General features: G+C 33.5%; 6 protein-coding genes across 8 annotated transcripts; 3 read left to right on the top strand and 3 right to left on the bottom strand.

Moving 5' to 3' along the window:
- The first annotated feature begins 2 nt into the window (after positions 1–2).
- Positions 3–9,512, top strand: LOC123682639 (serine/threonine-protein kinase/endoribonuclease IRE1). The gene is made up of 13 exons (XM_045621380.1): positions 3–227; positions 282–411; positions 643–828; positions 887–1,123; positions 2,153–2,387; positions 2,806–2,993; positions 3,047–3,447; positions 3,912–4,048; positions 4,503–4,798; positions 4,885–5,078; positions 5,142–5,420; positions 6,689–6,880; positions 6,936–9,512. Exons 1-13 carry the CDS (start codon positions 150–152, stop codon positions 7,332–7,334), a joined length of 2,952 nt encoding a protein of 983 aa, XP_045477336.1. The 5' UTR covers positions 3–149; the 3' UTR covers positions 7,335–9,512.
- Positions 9,513–10,067: 555 nt separating this feature from the next.
- LOC123682649 (partner of Y14 and mago) lies at positions 10,068–11,051 on the top strand. Its single transcript, XM_045621395.1, has 3 exons — positions 10,068–10,261; positions 10,313–10,564; positions 10,619–11,051. The coding sequence occupies exons 1-3, from the start codon at positions 10,243–10,245 to the stop codon at positions 10,906–10,908; spliced, it is 561 nt and encodes a 186-aa protein (XP_045477351.1). The 5' UTR covers positions 10,068–10,242; the 3' UTR covers positions 10,909–11,051.
- Positions 11,052–11,076: 25 nt separating this feature from the next.
- Positions 11,077–17,757, bottom strand: LOC123682642 (neprilysin-1-like). Its single transcript, XM_045621387.1, has 10 exons — positions 17,419–17,757; positions 16,069–16,517; positions 13,007–13,394; positions 12,562–12,953; positions 12,410–12,510; positions 12,271–12,329; positions 12,006–12,057; positions 11,872–11,939; positions 11,307–11,578; positions 11,077–11,252 (listed from the first exon to the last, which is right to left on the bottom strand). The coding sequence occupies exons 1-10, from the start codon at positions 17,603–17,605 to the stop codon at positions 11,100–11,102; spliced, it is 2,121 nt and encodes a 706-aa protein (XP_045477343.1). The 5' UTR covers positions 17,606–17,757; the 3' UTR covers positions 11,077–11,099.
- A 361-nt stretch (positions 17,758–18,118) lies between these two features.
- Positions 18,119–25,548, bottom strand: LOC123681933 (coiled-coil domain-containing protein 96-like). Of its 2 annotated transcripts, none has more exons than XM_045620303.1 (12): positions 25,180–25,548; positions 25,001–25,067; positions 24,791–24,877; positions 24,646–24,741; positions 22,761–22,883; positions 21,447–21,548; positions 21,370–21,390; positions 21,148–21,308; positions 20,815–21,078; positions 18,988–19,166; positions 18,757–18,928; positions 18,119–18,571 (listed from the first exon to the last, which is right to left on the bottom strand). In XM_045620303.1, exons 1-12 carry the CDS (start codon positions 25,468–25,470, stop codon positions 18,179–18,181), a joined length of 1,956 nt encoding a protein of 651 aa, XP_045476259.1. In that variant the 5' UTR covers positions 25,471–25,548; the 3' UTR covers positions 18,119–18,178. The 2 variants fall into 2 exon arrangements, with proteins under 2 accessions (XP_045476259.1, XP_045476260.1); XM_045620304.1 differs by having other exon boundaries at positions 24,803–24,877; positions 25,180–25,547.
- Positions 25,549–25,756: 208 nt separating this feature from the next.
- LOC123681936 (transmembrane protein 186) lies at positions 25,757–26,774 on the top strand. Of its 2 annotated transcripts, none has more exons than XM_045620314.1 (3): positions 25,757–25,901; positions 26,102–26,405; positions 26,455–26,774. In XM_045620314.1, exons 1-3 carry the CDS (start codon positions 25,884–25,886, stop codon positions 26,763–26,765), a joined length of 633 nt encoding a protein of 210 aa, XP_045476270.1. In that variant the 5' UTR covers positions 25,757–25,883; the 3' UTR covers positions 26,766–26,774. The 2 variants fall into 2 exon arrangements, with proteins under 2 accessions (XP_045476270.1, XP_045476269.1); XM_045620313.1 differs by having other exon boundaries at positions 25,760–25,910.
- On the bottom strand, positions 26,695–27,889 carry LOC123681935 (28S ribosomal protein S7, mitochondrial). The gene is made up of 4 exons (XM_045620312.1): positions 27,752–27,889; positions 27,418–27,600; positions 27,126–27,360; positions 26,695–27,025 (listed from the first exon to the last, which is right to left on the bottom strand). Exons 1-4 carry the CDS (start codon positions 27,805–27,807, stop codon positions 26,807–26,809), a joined length of 693 nt encoding a protein of 230 aa, XP_045476268.1. The 5' UTR covers positions 27,808–27,889; the 3' UTR covers positions 26,695–26,806.
- Between the last annotated feature and the right edge of the window lie 3 nt (positions 27,890–27,892).

Genomic DNA, 27,892 nt, shown 5'->3' with positions numbered 1-27,892 from the left:
TATTGATATTCTATTCTATGCCCTCAAGGCCTCAAACCTCAACCTAACAACGAAATCGAAGGAAGGCGTTTGTTGAAAATATTGAATATCTTACCTCATAAAAACGGCAAATTAAATGAAAAGAAAGCGGCAATCTTTACTAACTCAAAATGCGCACTCTTTTCATAAGTTTTTTTATCTTCGTTAATTTGAATGTTATTACTATAGGTGATAATATCAAAACAGAGGTATCACATTTTTTGTTATGATTATGCACCATATTTTAATATATAAAATTACAGCAAAAAGGTGATAAGACAACTGCTGTTGCCCCGGAAAATGATGATAGATTGTTACTTATTGCCACCTTAGATGGTTCTTTAGTCAATGTTGATCGAATAACAGGCGCTATAAAATGGAATGTGAAAGATCGTGAGTACTTGCGAAATTTGATAAGAAAATTCAGGATTTTTGCTGAGATAACAGATAAATAGATCTGCTAATTTTGTGCAATATGATAGCTTTCCTCGGCACATAACAGTTGTAATATTCTTCATAGAATTTCCTTTTTAAATAATGGAAAAGAATAAACTGCATAATCTATTGGAAGATTATAAATTCTTATTTTCCTTCAAATTTTTAACCCTATTCTCATTTTTAAAGGCCCTATAGTTGAAGTGCCTTTGAATGTTGAAGATGCAACAGTTCCAATTTTCTTGCCTGATCCTAGAGATGGATCACTCTATTTACTGGACAATAGCAGAGAACCAATTAAAAAATTGCCTTTTACAATTCCCCAATTGGTGGCTTCTTCTCCTTGTAGAAGCTCTGATGGCATTTTGTACACAGGTAGCTTGAATATTTTCCATTATTTTGGAGGAATGATTACTGAATTTTTGTTTTCCAGGAAAGAAAAAAGATGCCTGGTTCAAATTAGATCCTTCTACAGGTATGAAACAACAGATCATTGGATGGGACACTTCTAGTCCTACTTGTCCTGTAGAAACATCTTCATTTGTTTATGTTGGTAGAACAAAATATAATATAGCCATGGTTGACAGTCTTAATCCAGAGAAAAAATGGAATGTGACATTTTTTGACTACTCTTCAAAACCAGTAGCAATGGAAGATATGACTAGCTTCGGTATGTTATTCTCTATTCTTTTTTATCAAGCAATATTCAAGCCAACAATGATTGAACAAAGTTTCTAGATAATGGTGAAACAAATATCAAGAAAGAAAATGAAAGATCTTATCTTTTAATTTTCAAGGCTAAAAATCTATAAACTGTAAATTTCTTTCTATGTGACCTGAATTATAATATTCAATAATTTCAAGGGTTCAATCAAACTTTTTCATATTCAGCCTTTTTTCGTTTTTTATACAGAAGCTTGGAATTTTACACAAATTAAATTCATATCAATTTCAATAAATCATTAATACGCAACAATCGTTTATAATAATCACTCTTTTCAATGATGGTGAACTAATTAATTAACTCTTTTATGTTTTTATTTAATGTTGAATGAAATTGCAGTAATAACTATTCAACTTCTACGTTAGATGAAATTGTGCTTATATGCTCCATTATATTTTTCATGTCAACCAATTGAATAATAAAACACTCAGATATGCTTCACTTATTCTTGTAAAGAAAATAAGTCTCATTATGTGTTTATCACCTATCAGCATATCACCAATTATTATTTATTATAAAAAGAATTGGTTGATAAGAAACATTTCTTGAAGTTTTTTATGAGATAATGGCTAAAACCAAACTGTATGAATTAGGATAGTAAAACATACAATTTTGAAACTTTAATTAATGCAATATAATTTTCTTTATCAAACTCTCCCATCCTAAAATATTATAATTTGAGGATTTTATAAAATTTGCATTTTTATTTGGCATTCAGCTTATCTTTAAATTATTTCTGAAGGAAATGTTGATATATGCATGTATATTGTGAAATATTCATGGTGACAATTAACTTCTTTAAGTAGAAAAATGTAATTGATAATTATGAGGAGATATAAGAAATATTCAAAATTCTCATTAGGGTTTGAAACTAAAGAAATACTGTTGTATACAGAATTTTGATTTGCTTTTAGAAAATGATGTTGTCATCTTCAAAAATGTATGGGGCAAATGAAAATACTATCTATTTTTCAGGACTTGTATTATTTGCTTCGAGTTCAACTGGTAAAATTATAGCTTTGGATAGAAGGAGCGGGCACTTCTTTTGGGAATTAGAACTGGAAAGTCCAGCAGTTGGAATTTACCTTCTAAATTCCGAAGGACTTCTCACCGTTCCTTACACAATACTGGCAAATCATACAATCACATATCTTTCATCTGAACTATCGGTTGACCACATTTTCGATCAAAAGGGCCGTATAAAATTATAGTGAGTGTTTCTTTTTCAATTTCTTTGACATTCTGCACCCAAGCAATGATTAAATATATCACTTTTTTGTGTGATTAAATGAGACCTCAGTTTGACATGTAACTTCAAAATTAATGAACATAGAGCCATAGTCATCAGTTCGACAAATGTCTTATGTTCTGGAAATCTTAGAAGATTAGAATATTCTTCAAATTAATCAGTAAAGTTTATCAATCAAAGTTATGTACCAAAAAGTAAAATGAAATGTTTCTGATCTAGAAGCCAGACAGCACTGAGCACGGTCAGTATCTGGAGGTGTGGCCACTCTCTGATATGTATTTTCATGGAAGATTTTGTGTTTAATGAATGAACAACTGTTGACTTTTAAGCAATGCTTTCACCAAATTATTCAGTTAATAATTACAATTGCTTGTTTCAGTCCAACGTTATACATCGGCCAACACGAATCAGGACTATATGCTATACCTTCTTTAGTTGACCAAAATGTGGTGACAATAACTGCATCAGATGCAGGAAAACTACTTTTAACAGGTCCTTATGGCTCTGACGAGCCACAATCTTACCCTGACTTACCAATACCTGGCAAAAATTACCATCTGCCGTCTGGTAACATATGCTTTAAATGTTACAAAGAATGAGTATTAATGCTAAATTTTCAGATACAAAAGATGCCAACTCGTTTACTTTCCAAAGCATACCTGGCCTATCAAATCACATTTCAATTTATACAGGTCATTATAACGTTCCAGAATTTAGCAAGTTGCGTTTTATGCTCTTGGGGAAAACTGAACCTATAAAACTGATATCCGATGCGACCATTTCTAAACGCAAAGAAAAAAATTCAAATAAATATGGCATGGAGGTTGAATCGGTTGATATGGAGATGGAAGATGATGATGACGAATATTGTAATGTAGCAAATGATTCGATGAAGCATTGGACTGTCATGAAGTATATCAGGAACTATGCTGAAATATATCAAGATATGAATGACTTACAACGAACACTGCTAACCGTATTATCGATGCTTGTAGTTTCCTCTATATATATTATTGTAACGGTATGTTATTCTTTTTTATACTACATACACGTATGAATGCACAAATAACAAAAACAATCTTTATTTACAAATAGTAAAATTGAGAGTATTGAAGATAATAAAACATCTTTGAGGTTAGGCTATTTGACAGTTATAAAAAGAATTGTCATATTTATTGACATCTTCATAGGTTAGACTTTTAAGAAAACAAATTCATTTGTATATGATACTCGATTGTTTAGATATTGTGACATCATTGAAATTGTATTGTGGCATCCTCTTCGAATATTATATTTATGATTGTGCATTTCAGGTGTTCAATAAACATCACTGAATAATCTGAGAGCATTTGAAGAAATTTTTCAAATATGCATTTCAGTTTAAATTGATCTTGTCTCAATATGTCTGTTCATTCAAAACAATACAATTCTAATAAGTCTTTCAGTGACTTGTCCAAATATCCATTTCAACATTGTTGTTTTTAGGTACAATATTTAACTCGTAAGAAGCAGGACAAACATATTGAATGTCCATCAAAAGAAGGAATTTTGCAAATTGGTAAAATAAAAGTACATCTGAGAGATATCCTAGGTAGCGGTTGTGAGGGTACTATGGTGTACAAGTAAGTCTATTATATTAACTGTTTAGCACACTATGCTTCTTTCGTACCTATTTCTGACAATGGTGCTTGAAATGCACATGTCTTCAGGCCTAGTTTTGACTCTTGGAAGAAACATGAAATTCTATTGAACTTTTCCCCTGAAATGTCAAAATGCAGGTCGACCAACACAACACATCTGTCATAGTTTCAAGGCATAAACCATTAACCTTTCAGGGGAGTTCAAAAAAATTTCCTTGCTTCATTTATTTGTTGATTATGTCATGCATAACAGATAAAAATCGTGTTAGTGGACTTGACATTTTCAATTATTAAATTACTTCAATTTCCAGCATAGCTTCACTCCAAGAAATAACCCTGAAAAAATTGTATATTGTAACAGATTAACAATTTGGCAAAATGATTTTGTAATAATTTAACTTGCACAATTTTGGATCTATTTTGTTATTGTTTTCAGGGGTGAATTTGAAGGAAGATCTGTAGCTGTAAAAAGATTAATGACGAAAGGGCCTAAACAAATAGAATTAGTAGAACGGGAGGTAGCTTTGCTGAGAGAAAGTGATGATCACCCAAATGTTATAAGATATTACTGTACAGAGGAAGATGTGGCTTTTCGATATATAGCCCTTGAAATGTGCCAAGCTACTCTTACAGATTACATTGAGAACTCTAAAGGTCCCTTACCTATATCACCTTTACAGATTCTCCAACAAACCACACAAGGATTGGCACATCTACATTCCCTTGATATAGGTAAGCTTTCCGCAAGAAAACATGAAAAATCATCGTATTGTGTAGGGTTACAAAAATAATTCCGCTCTATATGCAAAACTTTTCAGTTCATAGAGATCTCAAACCACATAATGTGTTGATTTCAATGGAAGACACGTTAGGAAATGTGAAGGCAATGATTTCGGACTTTGGTTTATGCAAGAAGTTACAAAGAGGACGGACTTCTTTTTATTCATCTCGCATCGGAGGTACAGAAGGTTGGACTGCGCCAGAAGTTTTAGAAAAAGAACCTCAAAGGATGGTGAGATGTCAATCTGTGGACATTTTCCCGTAAGCTAATATTTGTTGTTTCGTTACTTTTTAGACTTCGTCGGTGGATATATTCTCTCTTGGTTGTCTTTTCTATTACGTTTTATCGAAAGGTGAACATCCATTTGGTGAGTTGATCTATAGAACTCCTAACATTGCCACAGGACAACCATGCAATCTGGATCGCCTACAAGGAAGTCAATGGGAAATCCATACTCAGCTTCCTTTAATTAAGTGTATGATTTCAAAAAATCCCAACGAAAGGCCAAACTGTAGTGCAATATTGATGCATCCGATGTTTTGGGACACAACAAAAATACTTAATTTTTTTCAGGTAATCTTTCCATATATTACGTATTCTGGTAGAGTCCATCATCAATAGATATTTGTTTATGACATTGGGAAATTTAAATTGTTTGTTGTGCTCAAGAAAATCTTGACCTCAACCTAATATACACATCAAATATTCAACAAAATAATGCTCATAACCCATAAAATCATATCCTGAAAATAGTCAGGTGTAATTAACGCTAAAGAATTGATTAATCTATATTTCTCTATTCGTACTTGAACAGTATAATGTTAGGTCATTTGAGGTTAGATCATTGTAGAAAGATTATATTTAAGATGTCTAGACTGGGGGGTCACCTCACTTTTGAAAGAGTTTCCTTTCGAATGGATCAGCCTTCTTGGATTCTATTGATATTTCCAGTACTTCACTTAATTTCCGCATCGATTCCTATATCGCTCACAATCTCAGAGTAATAAACATAGATAGAAGGAGCATATGTCATTTTCAGTAAGCGAATTTTGTCCCCAACATGAACTATCAAATTTGACATGAAGCGCGCGGAAATGAACACATATCAGTGATAGGATATTTCACTCAATTCGCGAGTTTCTCCACAAAGAACGCACTTCTTATGTCCCTTAGAGAATCAACATCTCATATTAACTCAAAATATTTTGAAATAAATACCTAAATATATCAGAAATTCAGAAAACAAACTTCAAGCGCCCCAAACGACGTGAAACAACCGAAGACACTAGGAGAGCAAAAGTTGCCAAACCTTGGATTTCAGCAGGTAGATACAGAAAATAATTAATATTCTGCTCAATATAAATTCGACAATTAGGAAAAATATCGGATTCAAAATATTCAAATTTGCATATTTAATCGGGAATCACTCAAATAAATATATTACATTCAATATAATATTCAATTAGGGAATATTGTATTGATAATTGGTCTTAGATTTAAGCTTCTATATGTGTTTATATATTTTTTTGTTGACTTATCCTATATACCTTTTGTATGGTGTCTTAAAGGATGAATAAACTTATTCTATTATTCTTATACATTCATAACGATATAGTAAAATTGTGAATTTGAAAATATATCACAATCCGACACCGACAAATATATCACATAGCGCCACCTACGGAGGAAAAGGGAAGTATCGGGAATGCCATCTGAAACAAAATCTAATCAGTGGACACACCAGTATTTTTACCTTCCAAATCATTTCTCTTTCTAATTTAAAGAAACTCATGAATGTAAATTTTTTTCTCTTCACCGAAATTCCACCTATTATTTTCCAGGATGTTAGTGACCGTGTTGATATATCCGAAGTCGATGAGTTTGTTCTGAAGAATCTTGAGCTTGGAGGAGATGCAGTCGTTTTAAATGATTGGGGAGATCATATTGATCAAGATTTAATCATTGATTTGAGGAAATTCAGGACGTATTTTGGTAGATCAGTCAGAGACTTACTTAGAGCTATGAGAAATAAGGTTTGTTACATTTCTTTCTTTCTAATAGGGAGGATATTGATTGTGTTCCTTTCAGAAACATCATTTTAGAGAATTAACAGAAGCGGCACGAATAGTATTGGGGGATATCCCTGATAGTTTTACGTACTATTGGGTAGAAAGGTTTCCATCCCTTTTAATTCACACTTACGTAGCTATGCAATGTGTAGCCGATGAAAATGTATTCTCTGTGTATTACCAAGAAGACTATACGTATCCTATGGAAGACGTCAGAGCACAAGCTTTAGATTATTGTCAGTCGAAAGGAGTGGTTATCGATGAGTCAAAACCACCCATGGAGCTCAAGCTTCAAAAAAGCCCTAAGAAAACCAAGAAATGCTACAAAAACGCGGGTCCACTTAAACCCAGAGCTAAACAAAAAAAACCAGCATTTAAAAAAGACGAACCAATACATTGGGATGTCAGCAATGCATAAGCCAGTTAAATATTATTTGTTGAAATTCTGTATAGTATGTTTTTAAAGTAGTAAGGGTATGGATTTGGTACTACCTATTTTCAGGTTGGTAATTTTTAATAGTCGTAATTCCAATTGAAAGTCTTTTGGAAGACCAGAAAAACTGCAAACACAATTGTGTTATTTATATTTTATTTGTAGACTGTAGATTTGTAGATTGTCTGGTGATCAACAGGACAACACACAGGTAAAGATTGAACGCATCTGTTTGAGTTGGGAAATGATATTTTGAGTCACCTCAGGTCTCTTGTTTCGAAGATACAGGTTATTTTCAAAAATTTTGAGAAATTTCAAACGCCTCTAACTCTAACAGGAAAATTAACAAGAAATTTTTGTCAAAAACTCAAATGTACAGTTTGGTGAATCATTCTCTTGATACACTTTCAACATATGAACAGAATTGAATTTTAACACAAATTCTTCAATAGTGATTTTAACCCAATCTGACCATTTTCAGCAAAAATACTGGCATTAATCTGATGAAATGGATGGATCTGCAAGTTTTTTCTGCTTTTTTGATGCCTGCATTCCAATATAATTCAACAATAACACAAAAAGTGTTGTTTTTTATCATTTTCAGAAAAACATAAATTCCTGATTACAGACCTGGAATTTCGGAAATATCTAACAAAAAATCACCAAAATCGGTGCTTGGAGCTGCTTGAAATTTCTCCACATTTCCGTAAAAAAGTAACTTGAAATAATATTTCCCAATTTGTAAAGATGCCCTCTATCTTCACCTGAACGTTGTACCACTGGTCACCAGACACCCTGTATAGTGAAGGTTCATTTTATTTTATTCGTTGGACGTGTTTAGCCCAAATATTAATTTAAATTATGACAATACGGTTTTTGAAGAAAGATTTGAGGAAAATCCATTTATAGGATAGGCTATTTGACAAATTTTTACAAAAATTGGATATATCTAGTGATTATCTAAATATAAATTTTACTTTGTTTACATTCTTACTATAGCAATCTATTTGCTAGAATTCATTGTTGTTTTAAATGTTTTCAATAACTCTTTTACGGGAAAAAAACCTGTACCAACTATAAAAAATACTTCATTGTAGAAATTGACAGTGAAAGCAAAGGAACGAAAAAAAAGGCAACAAACATGTCGAACTCAAATTGACGTCATCGTGAGTTCGCCCAATCCTGTCATTTGTCATCACGTGATAAAGGATATGAATTAATCAAGTTTTCAGAGCTTTTTTGTTGATATAATAAAAAAAAATTGTTTTGTTGGCTTAATTCCAATCGTTTTTGGAAGTCTAATCTAGGATGTAAACAAGAGGGTTCGATATTTTATATACTGTCAAATAGTCTACCACGACAATTTTTTAAGAAAGTAGTGAGGAATCATCATTAATAGAATAATTGTAAAATGAACTTAACACTGGTGTGCTCACTCTTGAAAAACCTTAAGATTGAAGTGGCGACTTTTGAAGGGACCAGTCTTCTTGGATTTTTAATGATATTGGTACTTTTTCACTTGATTTCCGCATCGTATCTTATGGCGCTCACGTCAATGACGTTTTGAGGTTAAATCAAAAGTAGAACAACAGAACAAATGAAAATTTTAAAAGGATGCCGATGATTGGTCAATTCTTTGTATAGTGCCACCTTAAGGAGAAAAAGGACCTATGCCGAGCCGAGTCGCCTGAATTATATTAAACGAAATCAAATCAGTGAACACACCAGTATTTAGACAACTTAAATAAACGTTGATGTGAATTTAATCTGTAATTAATTTTAATGATTTCAGTATTAAGTGTGTGGATGTTTGGAAATTTTTTATACTGTCATTATTTAATTGAATTAAATTTAAAAAATACTTTTCGAAGTCTAGCGATATAATTTGATTGTAAAAATATTTTTTTTGTCAATTCAAAAATATTTACTAACACATACATCCTTTTATTTTTTCACTATGCTAGTGATTAGATTTTATAACATAGATTTATGAAATATATTTCTTAGGAGATGATTATTTTATGTACAGAACTGATTTTTAATAATCAATAAATATGGGGGAAATTTTTTCACTGTGATATTGTGAATTTTTGCACTTACATTAGACAGGAAATGAAACCATGTAACTGTTAATGTTTAAAAAATATATTTTATAAGAGTTGATTTGTGTTTTTGCAATGAAGAAAATTCAATAAATTCGATACAGGTAGTATAAGTATACAGGGTGTCCCAACACTACGTGGCATATTCTTAGGTATGAATGAAGTATACAAAGACGAGACAAGAATGCCCTAATTTTTGTTCGAACAAACCCCCTCCCTGCGTAGATATGTCCCGATGCTATGATACTCCGAATTAGTTTTTTTTTGTGATAACTTCCGAGCGATTCTGCTAATTTTTTGAATAATATTTTGAGTCAATAAAAATAACACTAATGGTTACCTCCCTCACATAAATCTTCAAGACCGCCAGGAACGAACTTGCCTTAGCACTTGATGGTCAGATTTTTTTCATATCGGCGAAATTCCTTCATTTATTTAATTATTAATTCTGCAAAAAAAAAAAAAGGTGCAACATATAAATGATATACTTGCATCTGCACGAGTTTCCCTGATATCCTCTGTATATAATCAATGCATAATTGAATTTATTTTTTATCAGTAAATATGAATAATTATTAGTTTTTATATTGTTTTTTGAATTTTATATGTTCATAGACCAATTTCTCTTGAGATCATAGAAATGTGTTTCAAAATAAGAAGGAAGATCGATAACCTCTAAATTCCTTAAATTAATAAAAAGATTCAATTTTTATATAGCGTAATGTATATAGCAGGAATCTAAAAAGAGTTATTTTTGGTATTTAATCCTGACCCAAAAGCTGTAAGGGATCATGTCGAATACAGGCGATGGTAAGTAAAAAGCAATTTTTTTTTGTTTGCATTCAAACATTTTTTTTCTAGGTAGTTTTATACCTGCATCCCAAAGGCCAGATGGCACTTGGCGAAAAGCCAGACGTGTTAAAGATGGATATGTCCCCCAGGAAGAAGTTCCTCTTTACGAGAGCAAGGGGAAACAGATCTTGAATAGAGTTGCGAAGTCTCAAACTATTGTCTTACCTACAGGCCAAATAGCTCATCAAGCAATTCCTGGATTGTTTATTGTTGAAGATAAGAATAAAGACAAGAAAACTTCGAAAAAGAAATCGAAAAAGAGTAGGTATTTGAATTTTTAAAATTGATATTGTTACTTATAAATATCACTTTTAGATACCGAAATTGATAATTTGGCTACTAAAATAAGTAGTACCAATTTGAATGGCCAGAAGAGTAGCCCCAATAAAAACAATAAAGACAAAAAGGATGTAGAAAAAGTTGATACAGAAATATCAGTTGAGAAAAAAATCAAAAACTTGAAGAAGAAAGTCCGGGAAATTGAGGCCCTGGAAGAAAAACTCAAAAGTGGTAGCATAACAAAACCGGAACCAGAACAATTACAAAAAATAAAAAGAAAAAACGATTTACTCATGCAAATCCGTGAATTAGAAAAAACATTATGATTAAATATGGGGTGAATGCATTTTGTAATTTTTATAACTTAATAATAGTTTTAACTAGATATTTTGCCATTTTTTCAAAGTTCATTAGTTACTGAATTATGTTAAAACAAATTTTTAAGCAATAAACTCATGATCCTTGCAATTTTTTCTTTCATAAATTTTCTTGAAAAAGGTACAAAATTTATTTTAATCTACCATAATTTACAATATGTTTTATTTACAGTATCACAGTGAAAATGTTTATTGAAGTTTTCATTATTCAATGTTCCCAATACTCTGCTTTCTGCTGGCGCATGCTCATCAGTAAGGAACATCTCATTTTTTTCTTGAGTTTCACACCACATCTGAAATGTTTGTGGATTACATCATATTCAGTATTATGAATTTAATTTTTCTACCTGTGAGTAAGCTAGATAAAAAAGCTGTTCTTTAGAAAAAGTTTCTAAATGTGGAATCAATGTAATAACTTTTTGATTTTTCAGCTTTTTGAATGCCAAAAAACTGATTTCTATGCCAATATTATCAGCAATATTCTCTCCAATTGTTGAACGACCATTAACATTGAGGGAATCATATAAATTCTCGTAACATTCTACTTGTTTCTCATATCTCTGTATATCGTCTTCTATCCACCATTTTCCTATAATTCCATGTTTGTTTGCTTGTCTGCCTATGAAATCAAATTCACTCATGAATAATCAAATAATATGTGAAAAATTCCAGAAGAATACATTTTGACTTTATAATGGACTCTAGAAGTTTTTCTCAACTCAACTCTCAATTTTTTCAAAGTGAAAATTATTATCCTCTTCATCCTTCAAAATCACAGAGAGCATTTAATGATCAATCTGCATGAATTGCAGTCCATTAATCGGAATAATAGAGATAGAAATCAGCAACTTTCATTCTTAATTTGCTGCCCTTGATTTTATTGAATTTCTACTGAAATATTGAATATCTTACCGGATATATCCAGTGCATGTGATATTTCATGTCCAATCAAGCTGCCTAAAGCTCCATAGTTTAAAGCTCTATAAAAAATATTATTAATTTACTTTTTTGAAAATAAATGTGCCACAGTTTGAAGAAAAACTTACTCTGGTACGTTAGGATTGAAAAACGGCGGTTGTAGTATTCCTATAGGTATAACTAAAAAAATACAATTAAAATTGAAAGTACATTTGGATGAAGTACCGAGATATAATCATTTGAAACACCACCTAGAGGAATTGAAGATTTTTTTGTTTCTAAGTTACCACACCTTCTCTCTGTATGGCTTTGGTTCTTTGGTATTTTGTGTTTCAGTGATCAATTCCCATAATTTTTTTGAAATAGAGGTATTTGTAAAAAAATTCAACTTACAAATGGCATTTTGGAGTATGCTATAAAATGCATTAATCTCGAAGGATCCAGAGGGCCAACTAAAAATTCATTTGGTTATTTTATTATCAAACTTTTTCTACTATTATCGAATGAACAATTGTGTTGCTAATTTACTTACATTGGTTCAGTCAAGTTTGTTTTATATTTCAACAAAATTTTCTCTTCTAAAAAGTTTTTCATGTTAACCACATTACGAAAATGATTAGTAGTTACATTGACCTATAAAAAAATATTGAAAATTCCATTATTTTCGGGACTGGTTTTACCTACTTTCTCATAAAATTCATTGATTTTTGTTGAATTCTTCGCCCAGTTAGGGTAACCAATATATTCTTTCATGTATTTTATCTTTTCTATCGCCAAATATCTAGTTTGTTCGTTTAGCCAATGGCTTTTCTTTATTAATTTTATATATTCTGATTTGATGTTGTCCACCATAGTTTGAACACGTTGAAACATTTTCTCTGTTGAGTGTTTTTCTAAATACGTCGGCAATAAAGCATTTTGAAAATACTTGATGACACCATTCAAGCACTCATTTTTTGGTTCAATGTCCGATGTTACTCCTAGAACCGACCTATCTACCAAGAAATTCAATTCCCGCATTTTAGATCCAGTGTCTCTGGATAAATCTTTGACAGTATACCACATCAAGTAATTAGCTGAAACATATTTTCGATCAAAATTTCACTTTATATATTTTTTTGAAACTCACCGATCAATATCGGATCTATCCTCTGTAGAAAATTGAAAACATTCACGAAATACGAATAATTCTTTATAACCAAAGTGTCGTTTTTCTCAAATTTCATCCCTTTATCCAAAACCCATAATTTTAACGCACTCTGCCAATTGAAAGGAAATTTCTGATTCAAGCTGTCGAAAGTAATTCTCTCATTTTTCGATCTCTCAAGTAATTCAGCCAGTTTTGTTTCGAAATATATTATTCTCGATACATCCAATTTTACATTCCTATTTGTTATGTTGCCATACAAGTATCTTATCGTTTGGAGTATCCAGAACTTGTAGGCTTTCATTTCTGTAGGATGTTTTTTCGGTTCTTTCAAAATGTATGTTGGATAGATGAGATTTCCTGGTTCTATCTGAAAATAAATACAATCCGATTATGGTAGAAACTCCTAAGGAACTCTGTAGAGACATCTACGTGCGACAGAAGGTCGAATATTATTTCCAATAAACTAAAACTACATAGGGTTTTTCAATAAGAGGTTTCATTTTGAATAGCCCGCTGGGCAGCTGTGAGCTGTCATCTTTTGACATTCTACAAGTAAAAACCACGCCATTAATAGATATGAAACGATACACGTTTCAACACCTCATGGAAATTGTTAAAATTCACTATAAAAATTGTGAAATTCTGCAGTCACTGTTCCCAAAACTAAAGCATTTTTGGATCATCGTGAAGCACCATACAACTGGCAATAGTGAAACTTGCGGAAAAATTTGAGAAGTTGGGACAAGTTACTGATGTGAAGACTCAAAACCGTGTGCGTCGCTCAAGAACAACTGAGAATATTGCTGCTGTAGCACGTAGAGTTGACGAAAACCTGGGTTTGTCGATTCCTCATCGATCTAGGGAATTAGGCATTCTGCAAACACATTACACCGTATTTTCCAGACTCAAGGCTTTTAAAGTTCAATTAAAACCAATGGCGACGCCAGCTTTCAAGAATAGGGGGGGCCAGGATTTTTTGAGGAGGACCAAGATTCCAGGTCCATCTAGTTGACGTTGTATTAATGTTGTATTTTTTGCTCATGTGATATTTCAGCAAAACCACCCCCTTGGCCCTCTTCTAGCGCCACCACTGGTTAACATAAGAACCTCTGAGATAAGAACTCAAGCCGGTCGATAACCAGCAACGTTGTATTTTCACTGACTGGATCACTAAAATCTATCAAAATGATCCAGATTTTCATCGAAAATTCATCGTCTGTGACTTTTCACCTCGGAGGCTATGTTAATAAGCAGAATTGTCTCATTTGGGGCTTGACGGTGTGATTGAACCTTACTTTTTCGAAAATGAGGCTGGTGCAACTGTTACGTTGAATGGATTTCGCTACCAAGCTATGAAATATTTTTTCATGACCGAAATTGGAAAATATACTGATGTGACCGACGTGTATTTTGAACAAGACTGCTCTACGTGCCACACAAGCAATTTTAATAACCGTCTAATTTGTTTTCGATGGTATTTTGATTCGTTTTTAATGAGCGTTTGATTTGTTTTTAGTGACCTTTTAATTCGTTTTTAATGAGCTTCTGATTTATTTTCAATGACATTTTGATTTGTTTCCAATGACATTTCGATTCGATTTCAATGACTATTATAATGATGACGATAATACATATTTTGATTCGTTTTAATTAAGCTTTCGACTTGTTTTAAATGACTTTTTGATTCGTTTTTGTTGAGCTCTTGATTTGTTTTCAATGATCTTTTGATTCGTTTTTAATAAACTTCTGATTTGTTTTAAATGACATTTCGATACGATTTCAATGACATCTTAATCTGGTTTTAATGACTATATTTGATTTGTTTTCGATAATACATATTTTGATTCGTTTTAATTGAGCTTTCGACTTGTTTTAAATGACTTTTGATTTGTTTTTGATGAGCTCTTGATTTGTTTTCAATGACCTTTTGATTCGTTTTTAATAAACTTCCGATTTGTTTTAAATGACATTTTGATTCGTTTTTAATGAGCTTTTGATGTGTTGTTAATGACATTTTGATTTGTTTCCAATGACATTTCGATACGATTTCAATGACATCTTAATCTGGTTTAAATGACTATATTTGATTTGTTTTCGATAATACATATTTTGATTCGTTTTTAATGAGCTTTCGACTTGTTTTCAATGACTTTTCGATTCGTTTTTGATGAGCTTTTGATTTGTTTTGAATGACCTTTTGATTCGTTTTTTAATAAACTTCTGATTTCTTTTGAATGACATTTTGACTCGTTTTTGATGAGCTTTTGATGTGTTGTTAATGACATTTTGATTTTTTTCCAATGACATTTCGATTGGATTTCAATGAAATCTTAATTTGTGTCTCGATAAGATTTCGACTTTTTCTCAATGACTTTTTGATGAGCTTTTGATTTGTTTTGAATGACCTTTCGATTCGTTTTTAATAAACTCCCGATTTGTTGTAAATGACTTTTCAATGAGCTTTTGATGTGTTTTTAATTTTGATTTTTTTTCAATGTCATTTTGATTCGATCCTAATGACCTTTTGATTTGCTTTTTATGACCTTTCGATTTGTTTTTAAAGACCTTTTGATTTTTTTTCGCAAAGAGATTTGCAACGCAATTTCGCAAGAAAAGTTATTTGGGCGTGGTATAGGTGATCATAATTGGCCACCGAAATGTTGTGATTTAACACCTTTAGACTTTTTCTTTGGGACCACGGGAAAGATAAGGTGTTCCACAATCAATTCAAGATGGGATTCGTGAAGTTATCGAGGACATAGGTACAGCAGCAAATATGCGAATTGACCATGAAAATTTTCATGAAAGGTATTTGGTGCGGCAACCGCAAGTATGGCGGCCATTTAGCTGATATCGTTTTCCATCGTTCAAGCCATACCTTCCTCTTTACAAAGTAATAAACACCCATTGATTGAAACCTCTTATTGGGAAACCCTACATCATTATTATTATTTCCAACAAAAAAAAATCTTTTGGCAGATATGGTTAGTCTTTTCATAGCAATTTACTATTGGTAAAAAATATATAATGGTGAAACTCACGTATAAAGTATATAGAGATGTATTTTTGTAATCGATATTGACGCTAACTTTGAATATAGGATGGGCCCCTAAAAGCCTTGTTATTTTCAGGATATCCCTAAACCAGTTGTAATCCTTCAAGTTCACTTCATCATGGGCAATGGGCCAACCTCTGAGGTCTTTCACCAAGAGTCTCAAATCGTGGAGATATTTATCTTCCCTCGAATTTATATCTAAACATGCGTTATAAAACTTTGCTGCCTTCATCAAACCTATATTCCCATTTTTGGCTTCACTGTTCAGTATTCTTTCCACCCTGTCGTTTATTTTGGATGACAGTATTTGCCAATGGCTCCAAACTGGTTCAGAGTCCGGTTTTTTTGTGTTTGAGGCCCAACCATCGCAAGAAAATCTGTAGAAATTCTCACAAGGATCTATGGATTGGTTTAAATAGCGGGTGATCGATCTGCCTGGAAATTGTAAAATTTGGTCCTATGAAATAACAGTCTAAAAGGAAATTAATTTGGGGCTCAGTACCACAGTCTATAAGTCATGCAACATCTGGGCTTATGATAAATCTCGCAGAGGTCAAGAAAAATTCGAATAAAATAAACATTATACAAGCATTATCTCAATTATCTTCACGTATAAAGCTTTTTTCTACAATCGAACAGATTTGTAGTGTCCACCAAAATTGTGCGATTTAACAATGTTGGAATTATTCTTATGGCATTTTTGAAGAGTGAATTTTTGCATTTGATCATCAAAAAATAATGTCATATACATATAGTTAATATCATTAATTAAACCACAACCGTTTTCACTATATGTAAATATGATTTTGAATCAAGAATAAAATCTTAATGATTGATGCACTGATGAAGTAATAATGCCAAAATCTATTTTGTAGGGCTGCCGTATATGTTATAATTTGCGAGATAAATTTGCCAAAGACTGAAATTTTTAAGTTTGGCGATGATTCTGGAATTATTTCCATATGAAAATTTGTTTTGTAAATAATTGAAAAATATCAATTCGATCGAACGGAACATCTATAAATTAATTGTAAAAAATTTCGTGAATACTATCCTACACAAATTGGAGGGACCAAAAAATATTTTTTGTGAAAGTTTTTTAGTTATATTGACTAAAAATTCAGCTATGTAGCTTTTTACACGAGAAAAATAATCAAGTTTTTGTGATCTGATTAATATCTGAACCATAGAATATCTTTCGGAGTTTGTTCCAAATTTTTTCGGGTTTTGCAAAAAAATTCGAAGAAATGAAAAAAAAAAAATTAGTATCTATATGAATACGAATTTGAATTACAATATGCTATATCTTTACATGAATTTGTTAAAGAGTACTTACCTATTTGTTTACATTGCGGCGTACTACAATAATTTATCCTAAGAAAAAAGGGAATTTTGCACTCGATATGGGCCAAAAAAAATAGCAAGCACAAAAAACTTCGCGTAAAACCTAGTTCCAACATTTTACCGAGAATGCCTGTTTGAAATGAGTTTAATAACCCTATTAGATTATATTTTATCTGCATTCCTTTGTGTAGGCGAAAAAATGCGTTCTATAATGCCCCATTTCAACTGATAAATCGTCAGGATAAATATTTTTTCAGATGCCTCATATCGAAAAAATGAAAAATCAAGTGCAATCATATGATTGAACTTTTCCTCTTTATTGTTATGTATTTATATAAGTACTTGCGATGGATTGTGAAATGTTATATCCTTTATCAGATTTGGCAAAGGTTTATAGATAGATGCAAAGCGCATCTAACTCAAATAATTTCACACAAGTTCGATTCATCATTTTCCTCAGCAAATAAAAAACTGACGGAGTAGTTCCAAAATTCGAGCTTCTATAATAATACGATCTTTTCGATATAAGTACTGTAAAAAACGCTTTGTCACTTAACTATTTATCTTCATCAGAAGTCTAAAAATATTTATGTTGTTATGTTGTTCCGATTTCTGTCTCAAAATTCGAAAACATAGACTCTTTTGTTCGAGAGCTACAAATATAAAAATTCAACAGTGGCAATAAATATGAATCAATTCAAAAATTTTATTCCACATCGCTTTGAAACAACATGAATTAAAATATTCTTATATTATGACTCTTCTTTCAGATTATTGACTGCTTTCGATTTTGCTTCCAACCTATCAATAAAGGTCTTCGGTAATCTCGGAACAATTAGGGTAGGCCTTCCTCCATAGAACTTCGCCGTTGTCTTCTTCTTCTTCCTCTCCCTGGGCTGCTTCTTACTCATGACCATCTCGTAGGCTATATTCTTCCTCAGATTCCGAATTTGTTGGGTCTTTTTGTTGTACTCGTTCTTCACCTTCTCCAGAGTTTTTTCGTAGAGTTTTACCTCTTTCATGGAAGTCTCCATGTCTTGCAATAGGTTCGGTTTCGTCAGCAGACCAGATTCAGCCTTTAGTTTCATGGTTTTATTCCTTATAACGTCTCTTTCGGTTTTGTAGAAGTTGAGACGCTCTCGAATCTGAAGAAATTCACAAATGAAGGGAAAGGAAAGGAAACGTGCCTCAAAAAAAAAACAACTTATTGGCTTGAATATCTTCTGTTCAGCTCACGTTAACCCTTAATCGGATTGAAAAACCAAAATAAAAACCTACAGTCAGGATTTTTTACAAATTTCTGGTACTTTTTGACATAAGACCTGTGTACCTCTATATATTGATAGTGGACCTCTTCAAATTCTTCTTTCAGAACGTCCATGTCTGCATCCAGTGCTGCAGATTTTTCTCTAACGTGAGCCATTATTTGCACTGCGTTTCTACATTTTACTCGTAGTTTTGTGAGTTCCTCTTCTTTTTCTTCTAACTTGTCCGAATGTGCTCTGTGTTCCGAATTTCAGTAAATCACATTTAAGTCGATAATTTCTGCTCTTAGTCTCACCTATTCTCTATCTTAAGCTGTTCATAGTCCATCAGGGATAGATCTTCTCCTATGTTATCCAGTGCCTTCAACTCGGCTGTTTTCTCAGCCAGTTCGTCTCTCTTTGTTATAAATTTTAATCTCAGATCGGCTATCTGCTTTGTGGCGTTGACTTGTCTGCGTATGAGTTGCTCTACAACCTTTATGATAATAATTAATTTGATAGTGTTACAAAATCCCCAGAGAGTATTTTAACAACTGATTTAAATTTTAGAAAATTCATACACTCATTGAAAATTTAAACATTATTTTGATCAAGAATACAAGTAACTGGCCTTAAAATAATCATTATTTGAAAATTTCACCATATTATTATGTTACATAGGCGTACAACTTTGCTTTCACCGTTTTTTCCAAAATTCGAGGCTTTATTGTAAAAAACATTTATACATTTTATACATTTATGATTCAAGGTATTATCCACCGCTGGTCACTACTTCCTTCCATCTTTCGGGCAGCGAACGAATCCCGCGTTGAAAAAACTGGTCATCTTTTGAAGCGATCCACGAATCGATCCAGTTTTTTACTTCTTCATAAGACCGAAAGTGCTGTTCAGCCAGGCCGTGTACCATTGATCGAAACAAGTTATAGTCCGAAAAAGCAATGTCTTAAGATTACGGCGGGTTGGATATAGGACTTCCCATTTCACCGTTTCCAAATATGTCTTCACTTTCGCAATATGGGGTCGAACAGTGTCATGCTGTAAAATTGCTTCATCATGTTTCTCGTTGTTTTGCGGCCGTTTGTCGTTCAATGCTCGGCTCAAACGCATTCGATAACACTCGCCTTTGATTGTTTCAGTCGGTTTTAACAACTCATAATGAACAACGCCGAGCTGGTTCCACCAAATACTGAGCATGACCTTGGAACCGTGAATATTCGGTTTGGGCGTCGACGTGGAAGAAAGACCTCGATGTTTTTCTGCGTTTGGGATTATCGTAATGAACCCATTTTTCTTCTTCAGTCACAATGTGATGCAGAAACCCCTTCCGTCTTTGCCTTGCAAGCAACTGTTCACGAGAAAACAAACACCGTTCAATATCTCTCGGCTTCAACTCGTACGGCATCCAATTTATTTGTTTCTGAATCATTCCGATGACTTTCAGGCTTTTTGAAATGGCTTGTTGCATCACTCCCAATGATCCTGCCAATTCTTGTTCCGTTTAACACCAGTTTTTGATCAAGTAATGCCTCCAATTCTGCATCTTCGAAAACCCTCTCTCTTCCACCGCCATGCTGGTCTTCAACGTCAAAATCACCGTTCTTGAAGCGTTGAAACCAATCTCGGCACGTTCTTTCACTGTAATAGCCGCCTCATCATAGGTATTTAAGAGCATTAGAGTCTCAGCCGCATATTTCTTCATATTAATGCAGAAGATTAAAACCTCCCGCAAATGACCAGAATTCGGCTCGTAAGCTGACATGTTTATTCGAGAATAACTTTAAGATGCACAAATTGACTAATATTGCGATGGCGTTGTGTTAACAAATACCTAAGCTTATTGTATGACATCTACGACTACCACTTACTTACCGCTACAGCCATCTATTACAAAACGGCGGAAGCAAAGTTGTACACCTAATACATAACCCTAAAAGTGATCTATTTAGGCGAGGAGTTCTCGCCTATTTCGAAGGTGTGAATCTTTCTACAGAAAAGGCATTGAAATGTTAGAGAAACGTTGGAGTACATATATCACTCTTGAAGGTCACTAATGTGTTTTTACTGCTTAGGCTCGGCACTTGAGTGAAGTGTTAACGAACAGACTTAGAATTTCTCTCATTAACCTTATCCGGAATTTCCTTGCCAGTCTTCGTGCTGATCAGACCGATACCAATCTCCCTCTCCCTATTCACCGCCCTCTGGAAAAGCTGATCTCTCTCCGAGTATTTATCTTCTTTCTCCTTCTGCTGTATGTCCAACTCTCCCTGTATCTTCGAGGTCTCTGCGCTGTACATGGCAAACAAATCGGCCAAACGGTCCAACTTTTTCTCGTACTTCTGGAGAGCCTCGGTATGTATCTCATTTTCCTCCCTAAGGGCGTGCTCCATCTAAAGTGTTGGAAGACGAGGCAATGAGACAAAAATTTCAAGATGTCCTTCATCATCGAAACCAAGTACTTTACGCTTTTTGAAGAAATCGGCCATCTTGCGCTGGAGGTATTTATTTTTCATTCGAATGTAAGCGAGTTCCGCGGTCAGTTTCTCGTGGAGAGCATAGTTTTCTTCTCTGGTTAATGGTACCACTACGGCTGCGATTTCTTCCTCTTCTTCTTCTGCGACTACAACACGATGTTGCCAAAAATGAGTCTTAGGTGCTCCATCAACTTTTTCGATACTCACCCTTCTTTCCTTTCGCCAGATCTGAAAACGATCACGTAATGATTGAGCCGACTATAAAAACCTAGAAAATTTTTTACCTCTTCTGGCTCTTCGTTTTTTCTCAGCTGCTTCTTCTTCCGCCATCAATTTGACAGCAAGTGACGGTCTGGCGCTTTTTCGTCTAGATAGATAAAGGTCATCTGAAAATGTTGTATTCATATTTTCAACTACTTTCATGAACTAATATTATTGATGGCTAATAAAGTTCTCTCCAGATATATTCAAATATATCAAAGTTAACATAATGGTATTGGAAAGATTCCGTACGAATAGTAACAATGAGCACTTAAGAGCCACTTAAGATTCCTAGCGTTCTCTATATCTGCTTCCAGATGAATTCCTTCATGAGTTTCTAAAAGTAGGACCAGTTACTAAAGTAGTTCACGGCTAAGGACAATTCAGGGAAATAAAAGAACGGGATAAAAACACTTATTCAATTTATTTCCAACCCACTAAAAATGTGTGAAGAAGATGATAATTTGTCTAATCGATTCTTAGGGTCGCTGGTCACTTGGGTCGTTGCAGGTACTTTTTCGTCGGTGTGAAAATCTTTAATCTTCTCGTTGTCGGTGAAAGTGTTGAACATATGTTGTAGTTGTAGACTGGCCTGAACTCAATTGAATTATTCGCCCTGAAATGCCGAGTTTTATGGGCATTCAGGCTGTTTTCCATTCGATCGTTAGCAAAGCCTTTCTACGGATCCCTTAGGGGTGTGGCTTTGATAATCCTAAGTTTGTACACCGAATTCTTCAGTTCTCGGACTTAGAATATTTTCGAAGGAATCGATAGATTCCCTACACAGTAATGATGTCATACAAACAGTTCAAATGAAGCCATCAATTTGGCTGAGATATGTGAATGATATCTTTGTCATCTGGTCTCACGGTGAATATCATTTGAACGTCTTTTTAAACCATCTCAAACATTCTAACATTCCATTCACCATGGAAATTGAAAAAGATTTCTAGACGGTTTAGTAACAAGAAACTCAAAAGGTGAACTATGACACAGGGTCTGCAGAAAACCAACTCACAACCTGCACAAGGATTCTAACCGCATCAATCTTTATTGTACCTAAATATTAAGATTAACTGAGTGTTGAGAACGCTCGAAAACGAACATGCATACCACATCTCTACCATAAATTCGATATTAAATATACAATACCAACTGATGCTATTGAATAACCTGGGGACAGCTTTTCTAGCTATCCCAAACACTTACACATACACTTTTGGTTAACCTGAATGCATGGCAAGCTTATCAAATCGAAGAACGGTGATCACTGGTCACATTAAATTAATTTTTTAATCTCCAGTGCGTTTACTAAACTGTCACTATATACAGCTTACCGAAGGTCACATCCTTTTGTGAGTCATCCGGGGACTCGTATTCGAGTTCAGCTAAACCTCTTATTTCAGGAAGATCGTCTGGGTTGAGCGTTATATGGGAAGCCTCAGTGTCTAATACCACATCTAGAATATTCTTTTCATGAGAAGATTAGTAAATTCGAATAAACCCCAACTATCAGGAGATTTTGCGCGTTTGTTCATCAGCCCATTTGCCCTTGGAATTTTTCGTGAAAATTTCAATGCATAAATTAGCGGTCGCCTGTCCAGATATGGGCCCTGTTCAACGCTAGTCTTTTATAAATATGTATTAGGTGTACAACTTTGCTTCCGCCTTTTTCGAAATATTGGTCGATTTGTGTCTGCATCATGAAGTTATTCTTGATAGAATATGTCAGCTTACAAGCCAAATTCTCGTCATTTGCGGGAGGTTTTAATTTTCTGCTTTAATATAAATAAATCTGCGGCTGAGGCTCATCGTTTGCTCTCAAATTCCTATGTTGAGTCCGCTTTTAGTGAAAGAACGTGCCGAGAGTGGTTTTAACGCTTCAACGATGATTTTGACTTCGAAGACCAGCATGGCTGTGGAAGAGAAGGTTTTCGAAGATCCAGAATTGGAGTCATTACTTGAACAAGACTCGTGTCAAACGCAACAAGAATTGGCAGGATCATTGAGAGTGATGCAACAAACCATTCAAAACGCCTGAAAGTCATGGGAATGATTCAGAAACAAGAAAATTAGGTGCCGTACGAGTTGAACAGCGTTTGCAAGACAAAGACGGAAGGGATTTCTTCATCGCATTGTGACTGGAGACGAAAAATGAGTTGCATTACGATAATCCCAAGCGCAGAAAATCATTGGGGTATCGCGGCCATGCTTCCACGTCGACGTCCAAACCGAATATTCACGATTCCAAGGTCATGCTCAGTATTTGGTGGGCGTTGTGAACTATGAGTTGCTAAAACCGATTGAAACAATCACAGACGATCATTTTCGAACGCAATTAATGTATTTGAGCCGAGCATTGAGAGACAAACAGGCGCAATACAACGAGAGACTTGATAAGGTGATTTTACATCATGACAATGCTCGACCCCATGTTGCGAAAGTGATCCAGACGTACTTGGAAACGTCCTACCCCAACCACCGTATTCTCCAGATCTTGCTGGAGTCAGCCGGGCTAACCAACACTTCTGGCCTTATAAAGAAGTAAAAAATTGGATCGATTCGTTTATCGCTTCAAAAGATGACCAGTTTTTTCAACACGGGATTCATACGCTGCCGGAAAGATCGAAGAAAGTCAGGGCCAGCGATTGATAATACTTTGAATCAGAATAGTTATTTCTCTAATTCTGTGGTTATTCCGTTCATTCTTCCACATCTTGTAGAACAAAATCGTGCGAGAATATATCAGAAACGCACAGTTTTCATGGTTATATTTTATTATTCTATGTTGGTTCTCTGAACTTTCCGCCACGGCTTTATCTGTCAATTCATCAATTTGCCTTAAAGAAATCAGTTCTGCCAACCAACATTTTTCAATGCAAAAATCACTAAATTATATTTATGGAAATAATTCATTAATTTCAATGAAAATGCAATGAATTAGAGAAAATAATGTATAATACTCGTACAGAAGGCTCATTCTACCACTCGTTCATTCCAAAACTCGCCACTTCGTGGCTCGTTTTTGAATTTTGAACTCGTGGAAGAATATCAATGCCTTCTGCACTTGTATTATAAATGTATAACCAGTTTTTTACAATAAAGCCTCGAAATTCGGGAAAAAAACGGCGGAAGCAAAGTTGTATGCCTATGTAGTAAAAATGATAGCGAGGTTTTTTCTGAGAACAAATGCGCAAAAAAGACTTAGGTTGATTGTATTACGACGTTGGTAGTCTATTTCTGTGTCCGCCTCTTCGATAACTTTCGTTGTATCTATTTCCGCCAGTAGTTTTTCTCCTTCTGTGAGTTCTTCTTTCTCTGAAATCATAATTAGCTGGTCTGAGTATTTTTTTCAACTTCACAATACCTTCTGTTAAACCTTCTTCAGCTTCTCCTTCCTGGGTAGCATCAACTTCTTCTGTCGGTTCTCCCTCAATGGCTTGGTCTCTATCAGCTGTAAATTGTTATAACCTACATAAAAGTACCTAACTACCTAACCTAACTCATAGGAAGGTAGAGAATGGAAATTATTAATGAATGCCACAATATAAAAACGAAACTAATATTTTAATCCTACCTTCGTCAATTTCTTCTGCAATTTTCGTTTCATCGAAATCTACGTCTTCTGATTCAATACCTTCCACCTAGAAAGGGAAATATAAACAAGATCTTAAATTTGAAGTTGTCATTATTACTGAAATTTTTTTTTGTTGTGAAAAGATTTTGTGTCTGCTACAATTTTTGCAACCAACTAACCGAAGCTTCCACAGGTTTTGTTTCGTCATCGGCAGCCTCTACAGGCTTCTCTCCAGCTTCAGCTTCAACTTCAGTTTCACCTTCAGCTGTTTCGGTTGTTTCTTCAACTTTGGTTTCTTCACCTTCTTCATCATGAGTTTCAAGTGATTCTTCAGGACCTTGCTGTATTTCATCAGGTTCATTCGCTATCTCCTGGGTATCAGTAGCAGTAACCTCTGTTATTTCAGTTGTTGCTTCAGAAATAGGTTCATCGCCAGTTTGGTTATCTATACTTTCTGTATTTTGTGACATTCTCAATTTCTTTCAGAAAAAAAACCACACTGACATTCTCAATTCTCGTGAGAGCTTTCAAAATTATTTGACAAGATATTTTTCATTGATTTTTCTGAGCCCACTTGGAAAAAAAACTAATAATTAATCGAAAAGAATAATATTAAGCTTCTACTATCTCAAAAACTTTTAATCTGAGGAATTTTATGTTTTTTGAAAATTGTTATTCTTTTGGATAACATTTTCTATATTAACGTGATAAACTGGTTAGATTATTTTTCCTCGGACAATAAATTTTATTGAAGCATTAAAACATAGAAATTAATCTCCAGGCGTCTCTGGCCCAACCTAACCTAAAAAAATGTTTATACATAATGCTGGATTCAATTAGTAAAAAGTATAACAAGAAATTGAATGAATTCTAGAAATTGAATATGAGTATTAAACTCATTGTAAGTAGGGTAAATAAAGACAATTTATTATTGGTTCATATTCAACTTGAATAGAAATATTACAATAAAATTAGTTAATACTCGTCTGCATAGATGCCGCTAAATATGTTATATATACAACATTTAGATGGCGTTGACGATTGTAATTTTCCCATAAGCAGGTTTTTGAAAATTATTAAAAAAAAAAATAAATGTTGCAGATGATTTTTTTACCCAGATTCGTTCAACGTTTTACTATATCTACAAGAATAGGATTATCTTCGAATATTCAATTATTCTATAGGAAATGTGGTACAAAACCAGATGACCAAAATCGTGAAAGCAACTCCGTAGTGGAAGGATATAAAGCTATATATAAATTTCCGGCTATAAGAAACTTATCAGCTTTCAATAGGCTGAAGATATATCATACTGTTGCAACATTTCTAAGTGTTCCTGCATGTTTTATATTAGCCTCAGAAGGTTTAATAGATCCTGAATATCCTATGGCCGCAGCTCAAATAGGTATTTGCTTCATAATAGTTTATGCTCATTTAAAATTTTTCTTCTTTAGGTTCTAGTATAGCAGCATTTTTATTCATAACAAGTATTGTTACCAATAGATACGTTGGATTTATTTATTTCAATGAAAAAAAAGATACTGTAAAGATAGCATATGTAGATTACTGGGGTAACAGAAAGGAAAAGGAAGTTAAAGCGAGCGACATTGTACCTCTGTCTGACTTATCCACGAGTTTTATTCATCACGTATACAAACCAGTTCTACTGTATTCAGGAGAAAAACATTTAAAAATAAGTTCTAAGTATGGTGTAATTATTGATAAAGAGAAGTACAATAAGATATTTCTATTAGAAATAAAATAAAAATATCAACTGAGGAATTTTATTGAAGAAAATCCTAACACTTAACCCCATCTATAATGAGCATATGCTCTATTTGCTTCACATTGCCTATGTAAATCTTGTTTCTTCCTTACTACCCTTCCAGTATTATTAGCACCATCTATCAATTCTAGAGCCATTTGGTAACTAAATCTTGTATTGGCATCTTTTTCTTTTGCAGCATTGATAAGCCAATTCATTGATAGGAACTGTGCTCTTTTTGCAGATATTGGAATAGGAACCTAAAAATATTTTGTTTTATGAAATGGTTAACTGATGAAATAAAACAAAAAAACATAATTTTTTCCTGATTCACACTAACTAAAAATCAAGATCACAAACCTGATATTTAACACCTCCTCTTTTGACAGGTGTTAGGCACATGATTGGTTTGCAATTTTCTACAGCCTCATGAAAAATTTTCTTTGGATTCAACTCGATGGCTGCTTTATCTTCTTCAGTTTCACATTTGTTATATTTTGTGAGTTGAATCTTTTTTATATTTTTAAAAGCATTTTCCATTAAGGTCCGTGCTAACGTTTTATTGCCATCTCTCATTATATAGTTCACCATTAAACTGAAAATCAAAATACCACCTTGATATTTGTTTTGAATATTTCAAATTTATACATACTTCACTTTTTCATCATGTAACTGTGAACATGTTTGGTCGACAAGTGCTGCTCTTATAGGAACATGTACTAATTTTTGGATTTCACCAGTTTTGATTAATTCATTTTGAAGTGAAGAGTTATAGACTGGTTTCTCATAATATTTGGGATATTGTGACATTCCATTCTGTAGAACTAATGAGATACTGAAAGAGGTTTTTCTTTAATTGAAAAAATTAACTGCAAGATATTTTGAGATAATTTTTAGGTTAGATCTAATAAGAATAATCAAATGTGAGTGAATTAATCAAAGAGAGAAGATAAGGTTCAGTTCTAATATAATAAAAATGAATTTACGGTGTTCTACGGCCAATCCATTTGGTTTTACTCAATATATTCTGAATTGTGGCCATAACGTCCTATTTATTCCCTATTTAATATTCACACTTTCACAGGTTATCTTTTTTGTTATGTTCCAATTTTCAATTAACGATTGAC

This window comes from Harmonia axyridis, chromosome 6 (assembly GCF_914767665.1).
Source record: "Harmonia axyridis chromosome 6, icHarAxyr1.1, whole genome shotgun sequence".
NCBI lineage: Eukaryota > Metazoa > Arthropoda > Insecta > Coleoptera > Coccinellidae > Harmonia > Harmonia axyridis.
The sequence above is the reverse complement of the archived record's forward strand: the minus strand, read 5'-3'. Positions and strand labels throughout refer to the sequence as shown.